Source organism: Rhinolophus hipposideros (assembly GCF_964194185.1).
Source record: "Rhinolophus hipposideros genome assembly, chromosome: 3".
NCBI classification, from domain to species: Eukaryota; Metazoa; Chordata; class Mammalia; order Chiroptera; family Rhinolophidae; genus Rhinolophus; species Rhinolophus hipposideros.
In genome coordinates this window covers 31,326,808-31,345,287 of record NC_138049.1, presented here as the reverse complement: position 1 = coordinate 31,345,287, position 18,480 = coordinate 31,326,808, and the positions used below count along the sequence as shown (strand labels likewise).

At 35.8% G+C, this 18,480-nt stretch overlaps 1 protein-coding gene across 2 annotated transcripts in view; it reads left to right on the top strand.

Annotated features, from left to right (window-relative positions):
* Nucleotides 1-18,480, top strand: part of LAMA2 (laminin subunit alpha 2) — a 531,205-nt gene that overhangs the window by 212,383 nt on the left and 300,342 nt on the right. For both annotated transcript variants that reach the window (XM_081040014.1, XM_081040013.1), the window contains exons 5-7: nt 11,144-11,323; nt 14,205-14,294; nt 15,711-15,828. In XM_081040014.1, coding sequence (XP_080896140.1) covers nt 11,144-11,323; nt 14,205-14,294; nt 15,711-15,828 — 388 coding nt within the window. The remainder of the gene's footprint in view (nt 1-11,143; nt 11,324-14,204; nt 14,295-15,710; nt 15,829-18,480) is intronic.

Here is an 18,480-nt window from a genome sequence, read left to right as displayed (position 1 = left end):
CAAATAAACCCCAATCTATACTAACACCAGTCATAGGCCTGAGATTTTCAGAACCAACTCTCTAAGGATGCACTCCCATTCATGGTGAGTAAAGGTAGGCTTTGGAGCATGGTCATTGTAGTCTCTGGTCCTGTGCTATTATGGAGTGAGGTGATTGGGTTAAGAAAAGTCACCATCTTCCCACGTAGGTGATCAGACCACTGGGGATGCCTATATAATAGGATTTCAGAGATTCCTTCCTGTGTTTCTCAAAAGACTGCCATACCTAGCCATTCAATAAGCAATGACGTCTCCTATTAATGAGTCTACATCTTTAATTAGTCCCTTAGCAGACTGAGAGGTCAAGAAAATGGCAGGGATGCTGATAGTGGTGGGACAGGACAGTCCTAGAGAAAAGCTACAGGAAAGCCTGAGATGAGAGAGAAAAGGTGGTTTTAGAAATTGGAGAGCCTGGAAGCATTGCATTCTGACCAGTGAGTATTCACTGGACAGAGTATACACTGGAGTATTCAGTGTACCTTTGTTAAAAGGAACCAAATTCACAGCTATTGTAATTATAAAAGCATTGATAATCATGACATAGGTGTCTTAAAATATTTTATAGCTGTCATTATAAACTATTTCAAAAAAGAGATTCATGTTAGCATCATATTTTCAAAATAAAAATAGCAAAAGCGACAGAAAAATGAACAGTCTTGTTGCCATTTTCTCATTGGAACCAGACTAGCTCTAAAACAAACCAGAAAACTCTTAAGCCCAACAACAACATTCATAGCAATTTTCCTAATTTAACTCCTTTTCTTTTTGCTAAGGAGGGACAGTTGTATTTTTGTCATTAATAGAAATGGGAACAGTGCCTAAACAGCCTATTATAAATTCTTCTGGGAAAACATATTATAAATAATTGAAAACAAACCTAATTCTGTGAACTTGGCAGCAAATGTATAACAGAAAGCAATTCAGCCCTGGCCACTGGATGATTGATTAAATGTTTTATTCCCTTTACCTTTCATTCATGCTGTGTTTGTTAAGGGGAAAGAGAAAAGGGTATGTTGGGAAACAAAATCCGCTTTAGACAAATAACTTACGATAATGATCAATGACCTCAAATCAGCGGTTTATTCATTTTCCCCAAGTTTTCCTGTTTCTAAATATTTGTTATCTGTAGAAAAGGAGGCTCTGAATTTCAGCAGGTCCCCACCCCCCACCAGCTAACCAACAACACGAGCTGTATCTGAGCTTCTTTAAGGGCATGGCCCTGCAGCTTCCTGTGGTCAATTATTAGTTTGAGTCCAGCAAAGGAACAAGAACACTGTGTACTCAGTAAATTTACAGAAAACTTCATCTTCTAGTTGTGTGGGAGGAGAGGTCCCTTGGTGCGCTCTGTTTCTTTGAAGGGACTAGAGATCTGCTGGTGCCTTACAGATGTCAGGGGTGCGCGCAGCCAACATCCTACAAACCTAGTAAATAAGTGATTAGATCCAACTCTGTACTGAATGATGGAGGAACCTGAACTTAGGATACTGTTGACATGGATCACATTTGCCGTTGTTGTTTTATGTAGAATTAACGCAAAACCTCCTCCAGGAAACACTTCCTTAAAGCCTTGATATTTTGAATGTTATCTAGACATCTGTGTACATCACAGTGAGGGGCTGCAAACCTGGTGAGTCCAACATTTTAAGTATAAAGTCAGATTTACAGGCAGTCCCTTCCCACATCACATTCCTTTCCTTTTCATCTTTCTCTTCTTGTAAACTAATGCCCAGATGTCAATAATTCTACAACCTCCTCTTTCTGGAGCCCCTGTATTGGAACTTGGTCACCTGCTCTGTCCTAAGCCCCAAAGGCCATCGTATCAGGGAACGGGAAAATAGGCCATCCCCAGAGCAGCAGTCCCAGCACAATGATGGAGGGAAGTCCTCTGATTTTCCCCTCTTAATTGTTTGTATACAATTAGATATGAATTAGAAGGTAAAATTCAGAACTCTTTCTGGAATGGCCATCGGAGCAGTCATCATATTACCCTTGATGTCCAGAATGTCATCCAAATGTCTTCCTTTCAATATTTCCTTTATCTTTAGGTAAAGAAAGAAGTCATTGGGGGCCAGATCAGGTGAGGAGGGAGGGTGTTCCAATACAGTTATTTGTTTACTGGCTAAAATCTCCTTCACAGACAGTGCCATGTGAGCTGGTGCATTGTCATGATGCAAGAGCCATGAATTGTTGGTGAAAAGTTCAGGTCGTTTAACTTTTTCACACAAACTTTTCACCATTTCCAAATAGTAAACTTGGTTAACTGTTTGTCCAAATTCGTAATGAATAATCCCTCTGATATCAAAAAAGTTTAGCAACATCATTGCAACAAGTTCACAAACTTAATTGTCTGACCTCCTACGTACATACGTATGTGTGTGTGTGTTTACTTTTTTGTAATGAGAAAGTAAGACCTGTAGTTTCCTCTTACAAAGTGAGGCTAGAAGTCATATTTAGAGTAATGGAACACATGATTTCACTTAAAAGTATAGAAATTTGATGAACCATAGATGTATAGTTTCATTCTAAAGATGAAATAAAACGTACCAAGGCAAGAATAAAAAAAATGTGAGTAGAGAATAACTAAAGATATGGAAGAAGACACCAAATAATAATGTGAGAGAAAAAGGAACAAGAGGAGAGAGAAAGGTGGCAAAAGAAAGGAATGCTCAGAGAATGAGTCTGTCCCTATATTGATGTACATAGGGAGTCCACAGACACCTGTAGTGGGGAGCGTGGGGGGCATGTGCAGTCAGCATAGGGACTCTAGCTTGCATACACATATTTCAGTGATATTGGAACTACAAGTAGTCTAAGGAACATGCTCAATGTTGAGGACCTTTAGTGTATGTTCAAACCCTTCTCTAAGTATTAGTATGTCTCCATAATTTAAAGTCTCTGACACCTTGTTTGAAGTTGAACCTTTGTAAACATTAAATTAGTTGACCTTGCCAATGGCCATCCCAAAATGCTATTCTTCAGAAATGAGGGGAAATCCAATTAATATTTTTGTACAGCTTTCATTTATATGAGGTCTGTCAATTAAGTTTGCAAACTCATCCTAGAAAAAGTGCTACATACCTCATGCTGGATATCACTACGGTCATCTTTGAAACATTCCCCTTTGGAAACTATGCATTGATGCCAGCGCCTAGTCCACACTTCAAAGCAATTTTGGAACTCTTTTTTTCTGGAATGGCCATCAGAGCTGTCGTCATATTACTCTTGATGTCCTGAGTGTCATTCAAATGTCTTCCTTTCAATATTTCCTTTATCTTTGGGTAAAGAAAGAAGTCACTGGGGGCCAGATCACGTGAGGTAGGGAGGGTGTTCCAATACAGTTATTTGTCCACTAACTAAAAACTCCCTCACAAATAGTGCCGTGTGAGCTGGTGCACTGTCTTGATGCAAGAGGTCCTTGAGAACCATTTTTGTACACACCTTTCACATTCCAAGATTTTCACTTAAGATTTTCCTAACTGTTTCTCTCTCGGTGTTTACTTGGTCTGCTATCCTTCTCACAGTCAGCTGACAATTTTGACGCACAATTTGATGGAGTTTTGTAACGTTTTCATCAGTTTTGCTTATTACTGGTCACCCTGACTTCTCTTCCTCTGTGATGCATTATCTCCCCTCAGAAAATTGTTTAATCCATTTGTACACTGCTGTTTTCTCCATGGCAGTATCTCCCTAAACTTGGACTAACATGTCCCTGCTTTCACTTCCACTCATGCCAACTCTAACAAGAAATTTAATGTTTTTTCATTGCTCTAATTCAAGCTCAAACATTCTCATGATGACACACGAAAACACACAACAATAATGACACCACCCAGCAGACACCGCCGACAGGAACACAGCTGTGAGACACTGATATACCAAGGTTATGAAACCTTACCGAGCTGTTTGTACAGTGCTGCAAATATAAGCACACAGTGGCGAGTTTGCGAACTTAATTGTCAGAGTTCATAATACTTGCAACAGACACATGCACACATACACACAATTTTTCTCTGGGGAACTTATGAGTCAGAGAATGAGAATGAGAGACTGAATTTCTCTTTCAAGTATACATCTAGGTTTTGTTCCAGTCTAATGACACAGGATCTGGCGCGGTATTTAGACCTCCTGCTCCAAGATTTTAATTTTAAACAAGTGTTTCCACACGGGGACTGAAAACAAAACAGGAAAATGTTGCCTAAGTTTTCCTTTGTGCTGTTATTATATGTCTTTCAAGTGTACTGATTGTTCTGTTCTACCAATGTAGGTCATTACATTCCCAGTTGCTTTTTTTCCTATTAGAGACTTTCCCTGACAGCACTCCACACTAAGGAAAAGCATGTTTGTTTCACAGATATTTATTTTGGGTATTGACGTATTATTTTCACTCTCCCTATAACTTGAGGTTTCAGTATTTCCTACTTAATAGAATTTGCTATAAAGTGTAAATTCATTGTTTTGCACACTAGTAAATAGTTTTTACTTACTAAAATGCTTACATACTAACCTTGTCATAACCAATTTTATTTATTATGATAGTAGTAAGACTTTAGGAGTTGTTGGATCTTTTCGAATAAGTGATCCTATAGCCTTTGATGCTTGGACCTGTTATGGTTCTGGTTTTTATCTACATAGAGCTTTGCATCCACTTACCAGGAGGATCTTTACTGATACGGATTGATGCCGGGAGGTGTCAATCTCGCGGCTTAGTTATCCTCTGTGTTTTAATATGGTACACTCCTGCCCTTCTCAAGATGTCTGGACACCATCTGGTGTGGTAGTGTAGTGGGTCTTGAAGGGGTGACGTGGGGCATGGTAAGCAGTTTACCCAAGAACGGATAGAATGGATCAAACCAGTAGGGTAGTATAACCCAGATTCATGAAGAAAAGCCAAGATCTGGGGTATCAGACAATATAGATAATTCTGGAGGAGCAAGAGTAGGACAACAGAGAGAAATGAAGTTAAAATACTGGGGTCAGTTATCCACAGGGTTGGAATGGAAATAAGGCAGATGAAAAAAAATAGAGGGAGGATGAGTGGAAAAAGTTGTCTCATCAGTGGTGAACTTCATATTGTTAAAACTCTTCAAATCATGCCTAGATGACCGGCCATTATGTATTCAGAAATGCTTACTAAGCCCCCACTCTGTGAGGTCGTGCAGTGATATACTGAGGAGCATAGCCTGTGAACCAAGACTAAAATTAGAGTACATCCTTGCTAAAATGTAGCCATATTTGTTAAAATTTCAATATCTGTTTCTCTTCTTTAAAAAGGAGATAATAATAACACCAACCCATTAGGCTATTGAAGCATTAAGTGAGTTAATACTAGATGAACTAGTACACAGATCACATGCAAGAGTGTCTCATATCCATTAAGTACTCAATAATAACCACTATTGTTTTTATGTGTAAAAGTCTATGTATTTCAAACAAAGAGTTCTGGAATAGCAGTGAAGTTGGAAGAGATACCTAACGGTTCTGTTTTCTTAGTCTATCTCTGGTTGAGACACACTCAAAACAAAATTTGGAGCAATGCAAATATTTGAGGTGAGTGAGAGAACTTTTCTCCTGGTGATGTTCCCTTGTGGTCTACTCTGAAGCTACTCTTCTTAAACTCTTTCCTTCTGTGAATTTCAGATGATATCTGTATTCCTAGATAGTCTTAGCTTGACAGCACAAAGATTTAATAATGACATCTGCATTTGATAAAATTTAAATGAGAAACTCCCAAAAGAGACTGAGAAAACCCATTTTGACAACTCTTCTCTTATCCATGCAAATATTATACTGTACTTTACCTGGAGAGAGAAAAATACAAGTGATAAATTCTCGACACTGAGTACTTTTTAAAAATTATTATTTGAAAATAATTATAAAGTTTAAAATGGATATAAAATGAGCTCCTGTGTGTCAGGGTCCTTTTATAGAAATAAATGGGGAGAGGGATAATACCTGCATTTAATGATAATTTTCTCTTTTTGAAAATTTCAGGGACTTAGTTGTCATTGTTTCTTTTAGGCATCATGACTAGTGGGGATAATACCAAGACCTTCCATTCAATTATGATGGATTGCAATCAGCATTGTTGATTGCTCTGACTTGGACAAAGGGGACCACCAGAAGCTTTTTGTAAAGAAGGGCTATACCAATTTTGAGACATTGAGAAAATTAAAACTCCTAAGGCAGCTAAGACTATGCTTCTATTTTTGATCTTTCCAAAAAACTTAGCCCTTGTATGTGTTAATTTCATAGGAGAAAGCATTGCCACGTGAAATCTGCTGTTGGTATAAAACATAAATAGCCTGATAAAAAATGAGAGAAGGAGAGATGCTCTTATACCAGGACAGAAGCAACGAAAACCTTCGGAGTACAATATTTTAACTAGTTTCCCTCCAAGGGAATTAAAAAACCGTAAGATGACAAATACTCTTTGAAGAGAACTGATTTTCTTGTTATGCTGCAATTCATTAATGGCTATTGCTTTGAGAGTGAAGAATATGTTTAAATATTTTATGGAAGGAAAAGCTTTCATCCAGCAATGACACATGCAAGACTTGTAATTTTAAAGAACAGGAGAAAAGCAATCTAAGGTTCAGGGGCAATTGGAACCAAGTAGGTGTCAAAAGCAAAAAGTCATCTTACAGTAGTATAAAAGACCTGTTACAACTAATCTCAGGGTAGAGCTGTCAATGATACAGTCATAATTGTTAAACAGTTCATTAAGCTGATATTTCCTCGTTTTCTTGCAATGTTAGTTAAAGAAGTTAAGGTCGTGCATAGTGCTTGACACATTACGTATTAAAATGCTACTTTCCAAGCAGCTCAGTAGTCATCAACTATGGAAGAGTAGATGTTTGGGTTGGGTTTGTAGACTTCTAATGAAAATAGGATATTTATTAAGGACCCTCCAAACTCTGCAGGAAAAAACCCTCAGTGAACTACACTCTGCAGGAAAAGAAAGTCTTTCCAGTTTTCATATGTAGGAATATTGAGGCACCTGAAGGGATGTATCCATTTATACAGGTATATTGCATTATTTTTATCTTCAGAAATGCTTCTACTGGTGTCTTTAATTTTTGTTGATTTATCCAAATGTTGGGGCTATCTTTTTAGATACTTGAATTATTACAGCTCTAATGAGATTTTTTTCAGTTATGTTAAATAAAACTCATGCTAAAATTATTGATGTACACCCTATAAATGGAATTAATAATATAGGTAAAATATAGTTCAAATGTATGCAAAGTGAAATTTTCAATACACAATACAAAAATTGTGAATGAGCAAAGATTTAATTCATTGGAAGTTCTATCACAGTCTATAATATTTGGGCAGTGATACTGATTTATTCACCTAGCAAATAATCATTGATAATCTACTATGTACTATTCATTATATTAGACATTGAAACTATATTGTAAATGAATAAAGCAAAGTTCCTATCTTCATTGAATTTATCATCTCGTAGCAGACACAAGCAAGTCAATAGGCAATGAATAGTAGAGAGCGCAGAGAATTCCTAGGGAGAGCTCCTACACAAGGCATGAACACATTTATTGAAGGAAGGAATTGTCATCTCAGCTGAGAACTGAAAGATGTATGAAGTACAGCTGTGCAAATGGGAACAGGGGGTAGACAGAAAAGGTGTTTGACAGATTTTTTTTTTTTTGTATTATTGGTCAGGGTATTAGAATATAGCTCTGCTAGAAATCTAATGCAGATGTAGTAATGTAAATAGAAAAGCATAGTACTATGGGACAATATCCATACTAGAAATCTGATTGTTTGCTGCAGAAACCATTTTTAAGTTGTATTCTAACCATAAAAGTGAAAGTGCAATCGAGTCACAAATGTATATCTATCTGCAATGGAAACATGATTCATATAGTATGCTTACACTAATAAAAACAGAATTATTTGGATAAGTAGAGTATAATATTGATTTAGTCCTTTGGTCATAAACTCATAAGGTATTTTTTCTCTTTATCTGAGGGTCATTTTAAAATCTACAAACAAAAAGCAAAAAAACAAACAAAAAACACCCCCCAGTTGTTAAGCAGGCTGACGTTTTCAGTTGGAATGAATCCCTTGACAGCATGAACACCCACCAACATGTCTGTAATCAAAATCATTTCAGAAGGAGGCACTAGACTGCCACAGACTTCCCATGGCCTCACAGTAAGACACTGGTGAACTTGAGGACTGATACTTTTCATCTTTTTTAAGATAGACACCCTCCGGTTGTCCCCCCACAGGAAATCAGGAAGTATGTTAAACTACCCAGTAGACTTGGAATTACACAGCATCAAGCCAATGGAAATACCCTATCTAATATTATGATTTATTTTGAAAGAGAGTGGAGAAAAAAGAAAACCCGATGGATGGAAGCTGCTCACAGCGTGGCCAAACAGCTGGCTGGTATTACATCCCAGAAACAGCTTGGGACTAACTATACTCACAAGATCTCTTGGCAGCGTAGCTTGATGAAAATACCAAAGCTGTGAGAAGTGTTCCTTTGCTGAATCCTTTATGTAGCTATCACATAGCTTATTAACCTAAATGAGAAAAAGTGCATCATTTATTTTAAAGGTCCGGTATATTTAAGTGAGGAACTTACTGATTTCATGTACAACCACAAGTATGTTTCACCATAGAATTAACACCAAATAAACCTTAATAATTTTCAGAAACTTTAATCCTACACATGTAGTGATTTCCTCTCTTTTTTTTACAAATAACATTTTTAGGAGCACTCAAGGGAGAGCTTGATAACACAGAAATTTAAGCATGAATTCAAGGGTAGTGGTGATATTTTAGATGCCAAAATTAATTGAATTTATTAAATTAATAAGCGGAACTATTTTTAATTGCTTCATGTATCTCTTCATGATTTTAACATTTATTTGATCCTCCTTAAGTAATAGAGACTATTTTAAATACATTTCTGGATCACCTGATAGATAGCAGAACTGTTGAATATACAAGATCCACTTTGCTGGTTTAGAATTTTTTTACGTTACAGCAAGGATATCCAGCATTTTTTTAGATTCTGTGTTTTAGCAGACCTTGCATTCTATCATCCTCAAATGTGTTGAGTGAATCTATTCTTTACTAAGTATTCAAGGTAGACTCAATTAGCTGGGACATTTCATATTTTTATCATGAGCCATTTTGAGTTTATACTTTGTGACATCAGAATTAGTTTCTCATCTCGGAGTTTGCTATGTTTATTTCTCTAGTGACTCAGTAGTTTATTGGCAGTCAGTTTGTAAAATGCTCTCAGGGATTATCTAAATGCAGGATGTTAGGAATGGAAATACATACCATTGCCTCCCCTGTCAAAAATGTAATTAACACACTTGATATATCATTTTGCAAAAGTAGATGAAAATTCTGGTGGGTGATCTCAAGTCGTAGTTCCCAGTACATACGTGTTCCCGAACAGCTTCCAGCAGCACAAGATTCCTCTCTTCTTGCATTCTGTCTCTTTGGCCTCCTGTGCATGCATGCATATGCTTGTGTGTGTGTGTGTGTGTATGTGTGTGTGTGTTTTCAGTCCTATCACTCAATTTCAATTTTTTTTTAACAATTTTTATTTGATTTAATTTATTGCATAGGTAATAATGCATTTACAAAGTACAGAAAAATTGAAAGTACTTCTTCCTATTATATATTAAGAGTTTCCTCATTGTTTTTCATGGTGCACTATCTCACTATATAGATGTATAATTTATTTAACCAGTTGCACATTGATGGGTATTAGATTGTTTTCAATCTTTTGCTATTACAAACATTGCTGTAGGAATGTATATACTCGTGTGTGTGTGTGTGTGTGTGTGTGTGTGTGTGTGTGTGTGTGTGTGTATGATAATTTCCCAGAAGTAGAACCTTCATAAAAGTTTGTGCCATCTAACACTCACTCCTGTAAGTGTATCAGAATGCCTTGTACCCCCCCAGTCCTGCCATCAGGGAGTATTATTAGTATCTTGGGGACTTGACCACCTGAAAAAAAATGGAAGAAGTTTATTATTATAGTTTTAATTAGCAGTTCTCTGTTAATTAATGTCTAAAGTTCATTCTTATCAAAAGTTTGACAGCCATTTATATTTTATTTTCTTTGAATAGTCTCCTTATATCTTTTGTTTAATTTTTGTGTTACGTTGTTGGTCTTTTTTTCTTGTTCACTTATATGAGGTATTAGGGAAGAAATTTTTTTATCTGTGATAATTATTTTTATTTTACCAAACTGGTTTATTCCTGCTCTTGTGAAATCCCTGTGAGAGCATGTGGGCTTTTTATGTACCTTTTGCAGGGTAGTGCCGTGGCAATTTCTCCATTTTGTACATGGAAAACAGTATAATTAGATTTTATTTCATATGGTATAAATTATTCTAAATTATTTTCCTAATAAATTTACCATTCTACCCAAGTTTTGTTGTATTTTTGTATATTTAGTTTTCATAGAATGTTATACCTTTGATATTTTTCTTATTTATTAAATTTATTGGGGTGACAATGCATTTTTGTCTTTTTGATAGATCAATTACTAAAAAACAAACAACACATGAATAACCAATTGAAATCTTTCACTGTGATTTGTCTAGTTTTCCTTGCAATGTGTCAATTTTTACTCTATATACTAAGACTATATAATTAGATACCTACTTTCTAGGTCAGGGTTATTTTAAGTATCTGTGGGTTCCTGTTTTTGACTATTTTGTAACTTTTTTTAAAACAAGTTTTCTGGTATCCCACTGTATACCTGATTCTTAAATAATTTTAAGACACAATAATTTTCAGAAAAAGATTAGATTGCTTTAAGAATTTATGGAAATCCTCGGAAAGTCAAGTAGTTGAAACATGGGTAATTACAATATAAGAATAACTAAAATATCAACAAATGAATTGCATGTAGATATATTAAAAGGTCCATAAAATTCGTCTATTGCTTCACTACATTCCAGTGAGTAAATATGAACCTGCATCTGCATTGACCAATTGGGAGAAGAGAAGCTTATTTTTGTTTTCCCAAGAAAAAACAATCAAAACCAGATATTTACTTTTTGGTGAACTTAATTGTTAAATTATTTCCTATATTGTCTAGATTCACATCTCTTTGATCAATGGGAGACCAAGTGCTGATGACCCTTCTCCTGAACTGCTAGAATTTACCTCCGCTCGCTATATTCGCCTGAGATTTCAGAGGATCCGCACCTTGAATGCTGATTTGATGATGTTTGCTCACAAAGACCCAAGAGAAATTGATCCCATTGTCACCCGAAGAGTAAGTTTTGATGAATTATATTGCAGCCTGTAAATGATGTTGCAACCTTCTTTTGAACTACCTGTTAAATAATTTTAAAAGATACCTTTCCATGACTTGTAGGCGTGGTTATTATCAAAGACTTTGAAATTTGGTAGACCTTTTGTTCAAATCCAAGCTCAGCCACGTATTAGCTATATAACATTTATCAATTTTTTTAACATTTCTGAACTTGAACTTCGTCTTTGTAAAATGAAGATCGTAGTGCCTACTTCATAATCTTATTTTAGAGGACTGTTAGTTTTGTCACTTTAGGTGATCTGAGCAACAATTATAATTAGCTTTGGGGAGTTACTACAGGAAGTTGAAACTATTTTGGCTGCAACCCACATTATCAAATGCATTTTATATCATCACACACACACACACATCAACACACACATACACACCAATAAATCTTACACTTTAATGTGCATAAAATCGGCTGGTAATATCGTGGAAATGCAGATTCTGACTCTGGAGGTCTAGGGCAAAGTTGAGAAACTGAAATTCTAGCAAGTACCGAGTGATGTTCATGTCGCTGGTCTATGGACCATTTTGTCCAGTTAAATAATTCACTTTTCTGCTTTATTAATGAATCACAATCCTTAGTTTTGAAAAGCACTGCTGTAGGGGAAAACTAATTCTGTATACTGACTGTTTTATTTTCCTTTGTGAATAGAAAATTAGGAAAGATTGGATAGCATCCTTTCAACAGATCTGTGAAAACAGGAGCTAACAGAAGTACTATTTTCTAGTGTTAAATTGGAATTTGTGGAATTATGACATAGATGGTCAGCCCAGGTTGCTATGCTATTTATCCCTCGCCACATGCACTGGTTTATGTCATCTCTTTTCTATGCTGCTATACAGCTTAGACTTTATTACCAAGAGAATCAACTTGGCTATAAGGCCATAAAGCAAATCCATGCTGAGAGAGTATCTACTGTATGACTAGAGGTGCAGGTGAAAAGTCGATTGTAGTAAGAACCTACAATTGTGGAACAAAGCACTTAGTTCTAAAATGGTTTTACTAGGTCAGACTGTTGCCAACAGTTGCCAAATTATTGGACCATTAGGCTGAATATTGAAGGGCAGTGCTTTTCATGTTTTATGAATATCCCTCATAGATTTTCTCTTCTCATTACTTAAACTACCCACACCTAACCTCACTATCATTACAAAATACCTTCTAAAGTTTTATTATTCCCATATAACATGTGTTTGTTGTTTTAGTGTCCTGTATTTTCCAAACCTAAAAAAATTTTACCTTGTGTTATACTTCGCATGTTGTAAATTGTCTGATGCTGAAGTAATCATTATTTTATAGCAATGTTTAGATTCTTCATTTGTTTTAAAAAAATCACTTTTAATTATAGTTTTGGCATGACTTAAAAATATATACAGAGGAATACTGAATAATTTTGAAGTGAAATTTAATCATCCCTGACAGTATATCGGTGGGGGGAAGGGTGGAAAATCAATGGAAACAAATGTGTTCCTTTTAATCATCTTTTGCAGAAGGCAAAGTGGGGATTGGGGTGAATGTCCATTATTTATGACTTCATTGTACAAGAGCCTTTAAAATAGTGTGGTAAAATTCAACATTTAAATATGTTTTTTGAAAGTTTAGTTCATGAACACTACATGTACATTTAAATATATAAAAATAGGATACTGAATTTCAGCTCCTCTTCATGACTCCAAAGTGAAACATGACACATGTGTATTTAAAATAGGTTTTACAATTATAGAAGCATCTACAAAAACACTATTGTATCAGCTTTCCAAGCAAATATCCCTGTTTATATCTATATTATTACATGATGAAGTTAGTGAAAAGCAAACTTTTACGTTACCTCAACTTCCTAACAAGTTTCATTAATTTGGCATCCAGGTATATCAGGTAAGATAATGTAACAAAAATATTATAAAAGACACTATATGTAAAAAATAAAAGCAAACAAAATGAAGAAGAAGAAAGAAGTAAATGGAAAAAGGGAATTTTTAATCAGGGACCTCAGATTTGTGGCCACCCACTTATTATCTCTAATTTTTTTTGTGTGTGAATAATTGGAATAATAGAACTATCTGCCAGTGAGATGCTTATTTGGATTCCATGTGATACTGAGAAATACCACCACAATTATAAAATATATACACGTTAATTAAATTTTTAAAACTAATCCAGTTGTATAATTATAAATCACCTTTTAAAAATAGCTTGGTAGATTAAAATAATCAGAAACATAGCTGTATATTAACTTCAGATGGGAAAGTAATTGCATAGACATTTTAACATAATGATGAAAAAAGGTGTTCTGCACATCTAGTTTATTCTAACATTATGTTAATTCAATCTTGAGAGTTACTTTTTATTTCCTTCTTAATATGGGTAAGACATATATTGTTATGAGCACATTCCCCTAAATTTGTTGATTCTTTGCAATTCTATCAAATAAAACAGTCTGAATGTGATTCATGTATACTGAGATTGCTGTAATGACAATAAAAAAGGTCTCTTTCAAGAAACTAAAACAACTTTTATAAATAATTATAACAACTTACTCTCAATAACAGATACTCCAGCATGGACTTTTTACTGTCTGGGGGAAAACATTTTTTTTTTCTAACATGTCCATCTAACATAAATTAGAGGAATTCTTTTTTTGAGCTATGATTACAGTGTGAAGAGTTAGTTACTGGATCCCTTCTGTGAGCCCTCAGTTGTCCTGCAGAAACACAAACGTGCTTCAAGCTAAGGAGAAAAACAGAAAGTAAAGTTTTGAACTGAATGTTCCCTTTTGTTGCTTTCCCCTTGCAGTCATCTTAACAGGATTTCTCTCTCGATTGCTTTTTGCAGTATTACTACTCGGTCAAAGATATTTCGGTTGGAGGGATGTGCATTTGCTATGGTCATGCCAGGGCTTGTCCACTTGATCCAGTGACAAATGTATGTATATTTATAGGATGCTTATGAAAAATGAATCTCTAAACTGTACAATGCTCCATGAGAGGCTTTGGCCACAAGGCCACTCCGTGAATGGGTGTCAGGTCCCCGCATAGACAGTATAAGAGAAAGCTGTGCCAAGGTGAAATAGAGCTATGGTTAGGATGGTAGACTTTGAAGTCAACCATCACAGTATTAGAAAACAGATTAGTTGTTTGTTTGTTTGTTTGTTTGTTTGTTTTTCGAAAAAGACTCTAAACTGGTATATCTATTAGGAAACCTATCTATGACAGCCTGCTGTATGATGTAGCTTTAGAGAATGCCTGCCATCAATCGACTTGAGTATTTATTTTTAAAGTTTTCCAAAAATGTAATGCAAACAAATGAAAACTGGATATGGAAGTAAATATAAATGGCTATGTAACAGGAGATTGAGGTAGGGCAGGGGCCATTAGGAGTGGAGTGGAAGAGAACATTCAAGAGCGCATTGAAACTGCCAGACAAGAAAATGCTGGAATGATTTGGGGGTCAAATTTTTCATTAATGACAGCATATTAAGTTAATATAACCTAAAAATAAGATGAATGAGCATCTGTTTTTCTCAGTCATAAACAAACTGGTACAATACAAAACCATTTGTTGTATAGTATATGGAAGACATATACTGACTAGCAAGATGGGTGAACATAACTACCTACAAGTAGATTTTTTTTTTCTTACTAATACTATAATACAAATGGCTTTTTTTTTCTCAAAGCTAGTTTTCTGACTACTACATCATATTGTTACCTCCCAGGGAAGGTTCCAATACCCTGGTATATTTACCTGGGTAAGTCTGTGGTGTTGCTTTCTGCAGGGTGTGGGTGCTATCCGGTGCCATGATGGGCAATGTTTCTCAAGCTTTGAGAGCCTACAGGGCAGCCTTGGAGAGATCGTTCCATGTTATGAGTCAAGATTATTCTCAGAGCCCACACAGACAGGAGATTCAGTCCTGGGACATTTGGTTTCTATTATAATTATGCTCTTTATGCCCTTCGATGCCTATCCCTCCATTCTGCCCACATACCCAAATGTTAACTGTACTTTGAGGGACGCCTTACAATGGATACAGCCAAACCAGAAAACTTTCTCAGGCATCAAAGACGGGATCTCAGTCTTCAAGACTACTTCCAGTTGGGCCTCTGTTCTCTTCCAAGTTGAAGTCCAGTGATTCCAGAGCAAGGCCAGATCTCCCTAATATCACGTTGGTCAAATATATGCGCTCCCAAGGTTGGTACCTCTGCCCTCCCAAGCTGATAGGAGTTTTACATTTTGATACTTATTCTAGAAGTTTTCTCTTCATTCTACCTTCCTGGGAAAGTTTTTCATTTATGGTTCTAAAAGCTGCTAAAAGTATACTTTGCCCCTCGTTTTGACTAGAAATCCCGCTGTGAATGTGAGCATAACACATGCGGTGATAGCTGTGATCAGTGCTGTCCAGGATTCCATCAGAAACCTTGGCGAGCTGGGACTTTCCTGACTAAATCTGAATGTGAAGGTATGTTCCTGCCAACAGCATGCATAAGTCTTCCTTTTCTAGGACGCAGGGGAAAATAAACATGTGGTGATTCTAGGTAAGCACATATTTCCAGGTTCTAAATTTTATCCAAGCCAATCGCTGGTAAGCTCTTTTTCCCTGCCTTTTCTATTACTCAGTTTTCAGGTTGTTGTCATTGTTTTCTTCCTTCCTTCCTTCCTTCCTTCCTTCCTTCCTTCCTTCCTTCCTTCCTTCCTTCCTTCCTTCCTTCCTTCCTTCCTTCCTTCCTTCCTTTTTTTCTTTTTCTAATTTGGAATATATTTACCAAACACTTAAGAATTTACCACTGTGTGAGGATTATGAGAAATAGATAAAAGCATAGTGTATAGTTGTCATCAGGGTGAAACTAAAGTGTACAGTATAATGTATATGTAGACTAACAGAAATGTAAAAAAAAAAATCAGCAAAACCTAGATTGTTGAGAGATTAGATTTCTAAATTTGTATGTTTAGAAAATGGTTCTGAAACCGATATAGTTCCAGATACTTCTGCTTGCTCCCTTTGCAGCCCCTCACTTCACCCCCTTCCCCTAGTAAATGGCTTCTGAATACCTATCGTCTAACAAAAGGAGGAAAATCAGAGGGGAAGAAGGATTGTACCCTCTAGGCTATAGATTGTTTGCAAAAATAAAAAATAAAAACATTGATTCATTAGTTAAACTTACTGAAGGGTGGTGTTTGGGGGCAGTACCTTGGAAGAGTAAGAGAGTAAAAGGTAACAGAGATGGCAAGAAATCAAATTTGTGGAAAAATAACATTTATTTTAATAATAAGCATTAATATTTTAAATGTATAGTTTCTCATTAATAACAGTAAAAATGCTAATATTAGAAATGGCATCAGTGATAACCATTAGCATAAACTATGCTATAGCAATTATTGTATAGTGATAACTCAGAAAAAAGCCAGCAATGAAAAACAGTAAAACAACTGGCTATGCAAACATGTGCCAGCAAATATTCATTTATGCTTCAATATTATCACTTTTGAAGACAAGCCATATGTCCAGTTTTTCCTGAAGGGAAATACCCAAGAAGAGTAGCGAATGACTTTATATCCTGATGTTGCCAGCTGGCCCAACATCGTGACAGGGTTGCTAGCTAGAGTAACCTGTGTTTCTGGACATCTGTTCAGGCTAAGATAGGACCTAAAAACAAAGACTTGTGTGAAACTGTAATTCCAAACTAACCACTAGGCCCAATTCAGTTGAATTCAAATATTAATATTTTGGTGAATCAGTCCTACCCACACTTTTCTTTTTTTTTGTTTTTCAGTTCAGTAGGTATATATGACTTCCAAAACAGGCTTGGTAGATATATTGTTTTTATTAATACCAACTTTATATATTTATTGAATATATTTATTATGTATCAGGGGTCAGACATGGTAGGTCTTTCAAACTATTGAATCATAGCCAATTTTAATCACAGAATGCTCCACAACTGTAAAATGTATTTTCTTTCCAGTCTAAGATTCGGCATATGCTATCCATGCCATGGGTCCCTTCATTTTCTGCACTCAACTGTTTTCTGCACACACCTTTTTGATCTGTGTCGGTCTGCTTATGATATAATTTGATTTAGAAATCACCCATGATTACTGAAAGATATCTGGAGGAATGGGTCACCCATACCCCAAATGTTATAGAGGGTCATCAGATGTCCTACCCCAATCTCTCAGATCATTGCTTCTCCCAGTGAGAGTGGATTTATGTTAATTGCTACCCATGAATATTTGCTCTCAAACTTCTTTAAATTTTAATTAAATTTACTTTGTGCTTCTGGAGTATCAGTAATAAGTGGGAGTAGCATTTGCATTTGAAGGTAGCGATTCTTCCTGTTGCCTCTGACATTCTATCACACAGTTATAATTATGTAATATTAAGTGGATCTGCAAAATCCTTTGCCACTCTCCACTTGTGTATATGTGTTTAAACAAGGAAACAAAAAGTATAGATCATGCTTGTTAGCAACAAGGATGAATAAATTAACTTGAAAGAAAATTTTCCACTTGCTACTATATACATTTTTTAAATGGTGGAATTATGAAACAATTTTATCTTTCTTTGTGGGGCACATAGAAGGTTTTATTTACAAAATGAAAAATAAATTTATTTTTTTAAAACCACAAATTAAGATAGGGGTCCTAACCATCAAACTTTGTCTAAATGCCATGCTTTCGGCAATGCATGCATTCCTAAAACCTTACATGAAAATTTTCCTTTCCAAGTTGCATTGTTACAATCATCTTAATAATTAGAAAAATCCATCTGTGACATGACAGATTCTTCCATAAAATGAATGATCGCCTTCTTATTCATTTGAGTTTAATGTGGATTTTCACCAATCTAGCATATTTAAGGCATGATATATCTCCAAAGAGCAAAGGATATTTATTCCAATGCTAAGCCTATTCTAAAGGACAGTTTCAGTTTTGTGTCTTGAACATTCTGTGAAATAGAAAACTGCTGATGACGGGGGTGGGGATGGCTCTTTTGAATAGGTACTATCCATGTCCTCTGAGGCTCTGCAGGAACGAGGCCTTTGGAGAGCAACCATTGCTGGAGGCCGAGGGCCCTCACTGCGTGGAGTGTGATGCTCAAGCATCAGTGTTT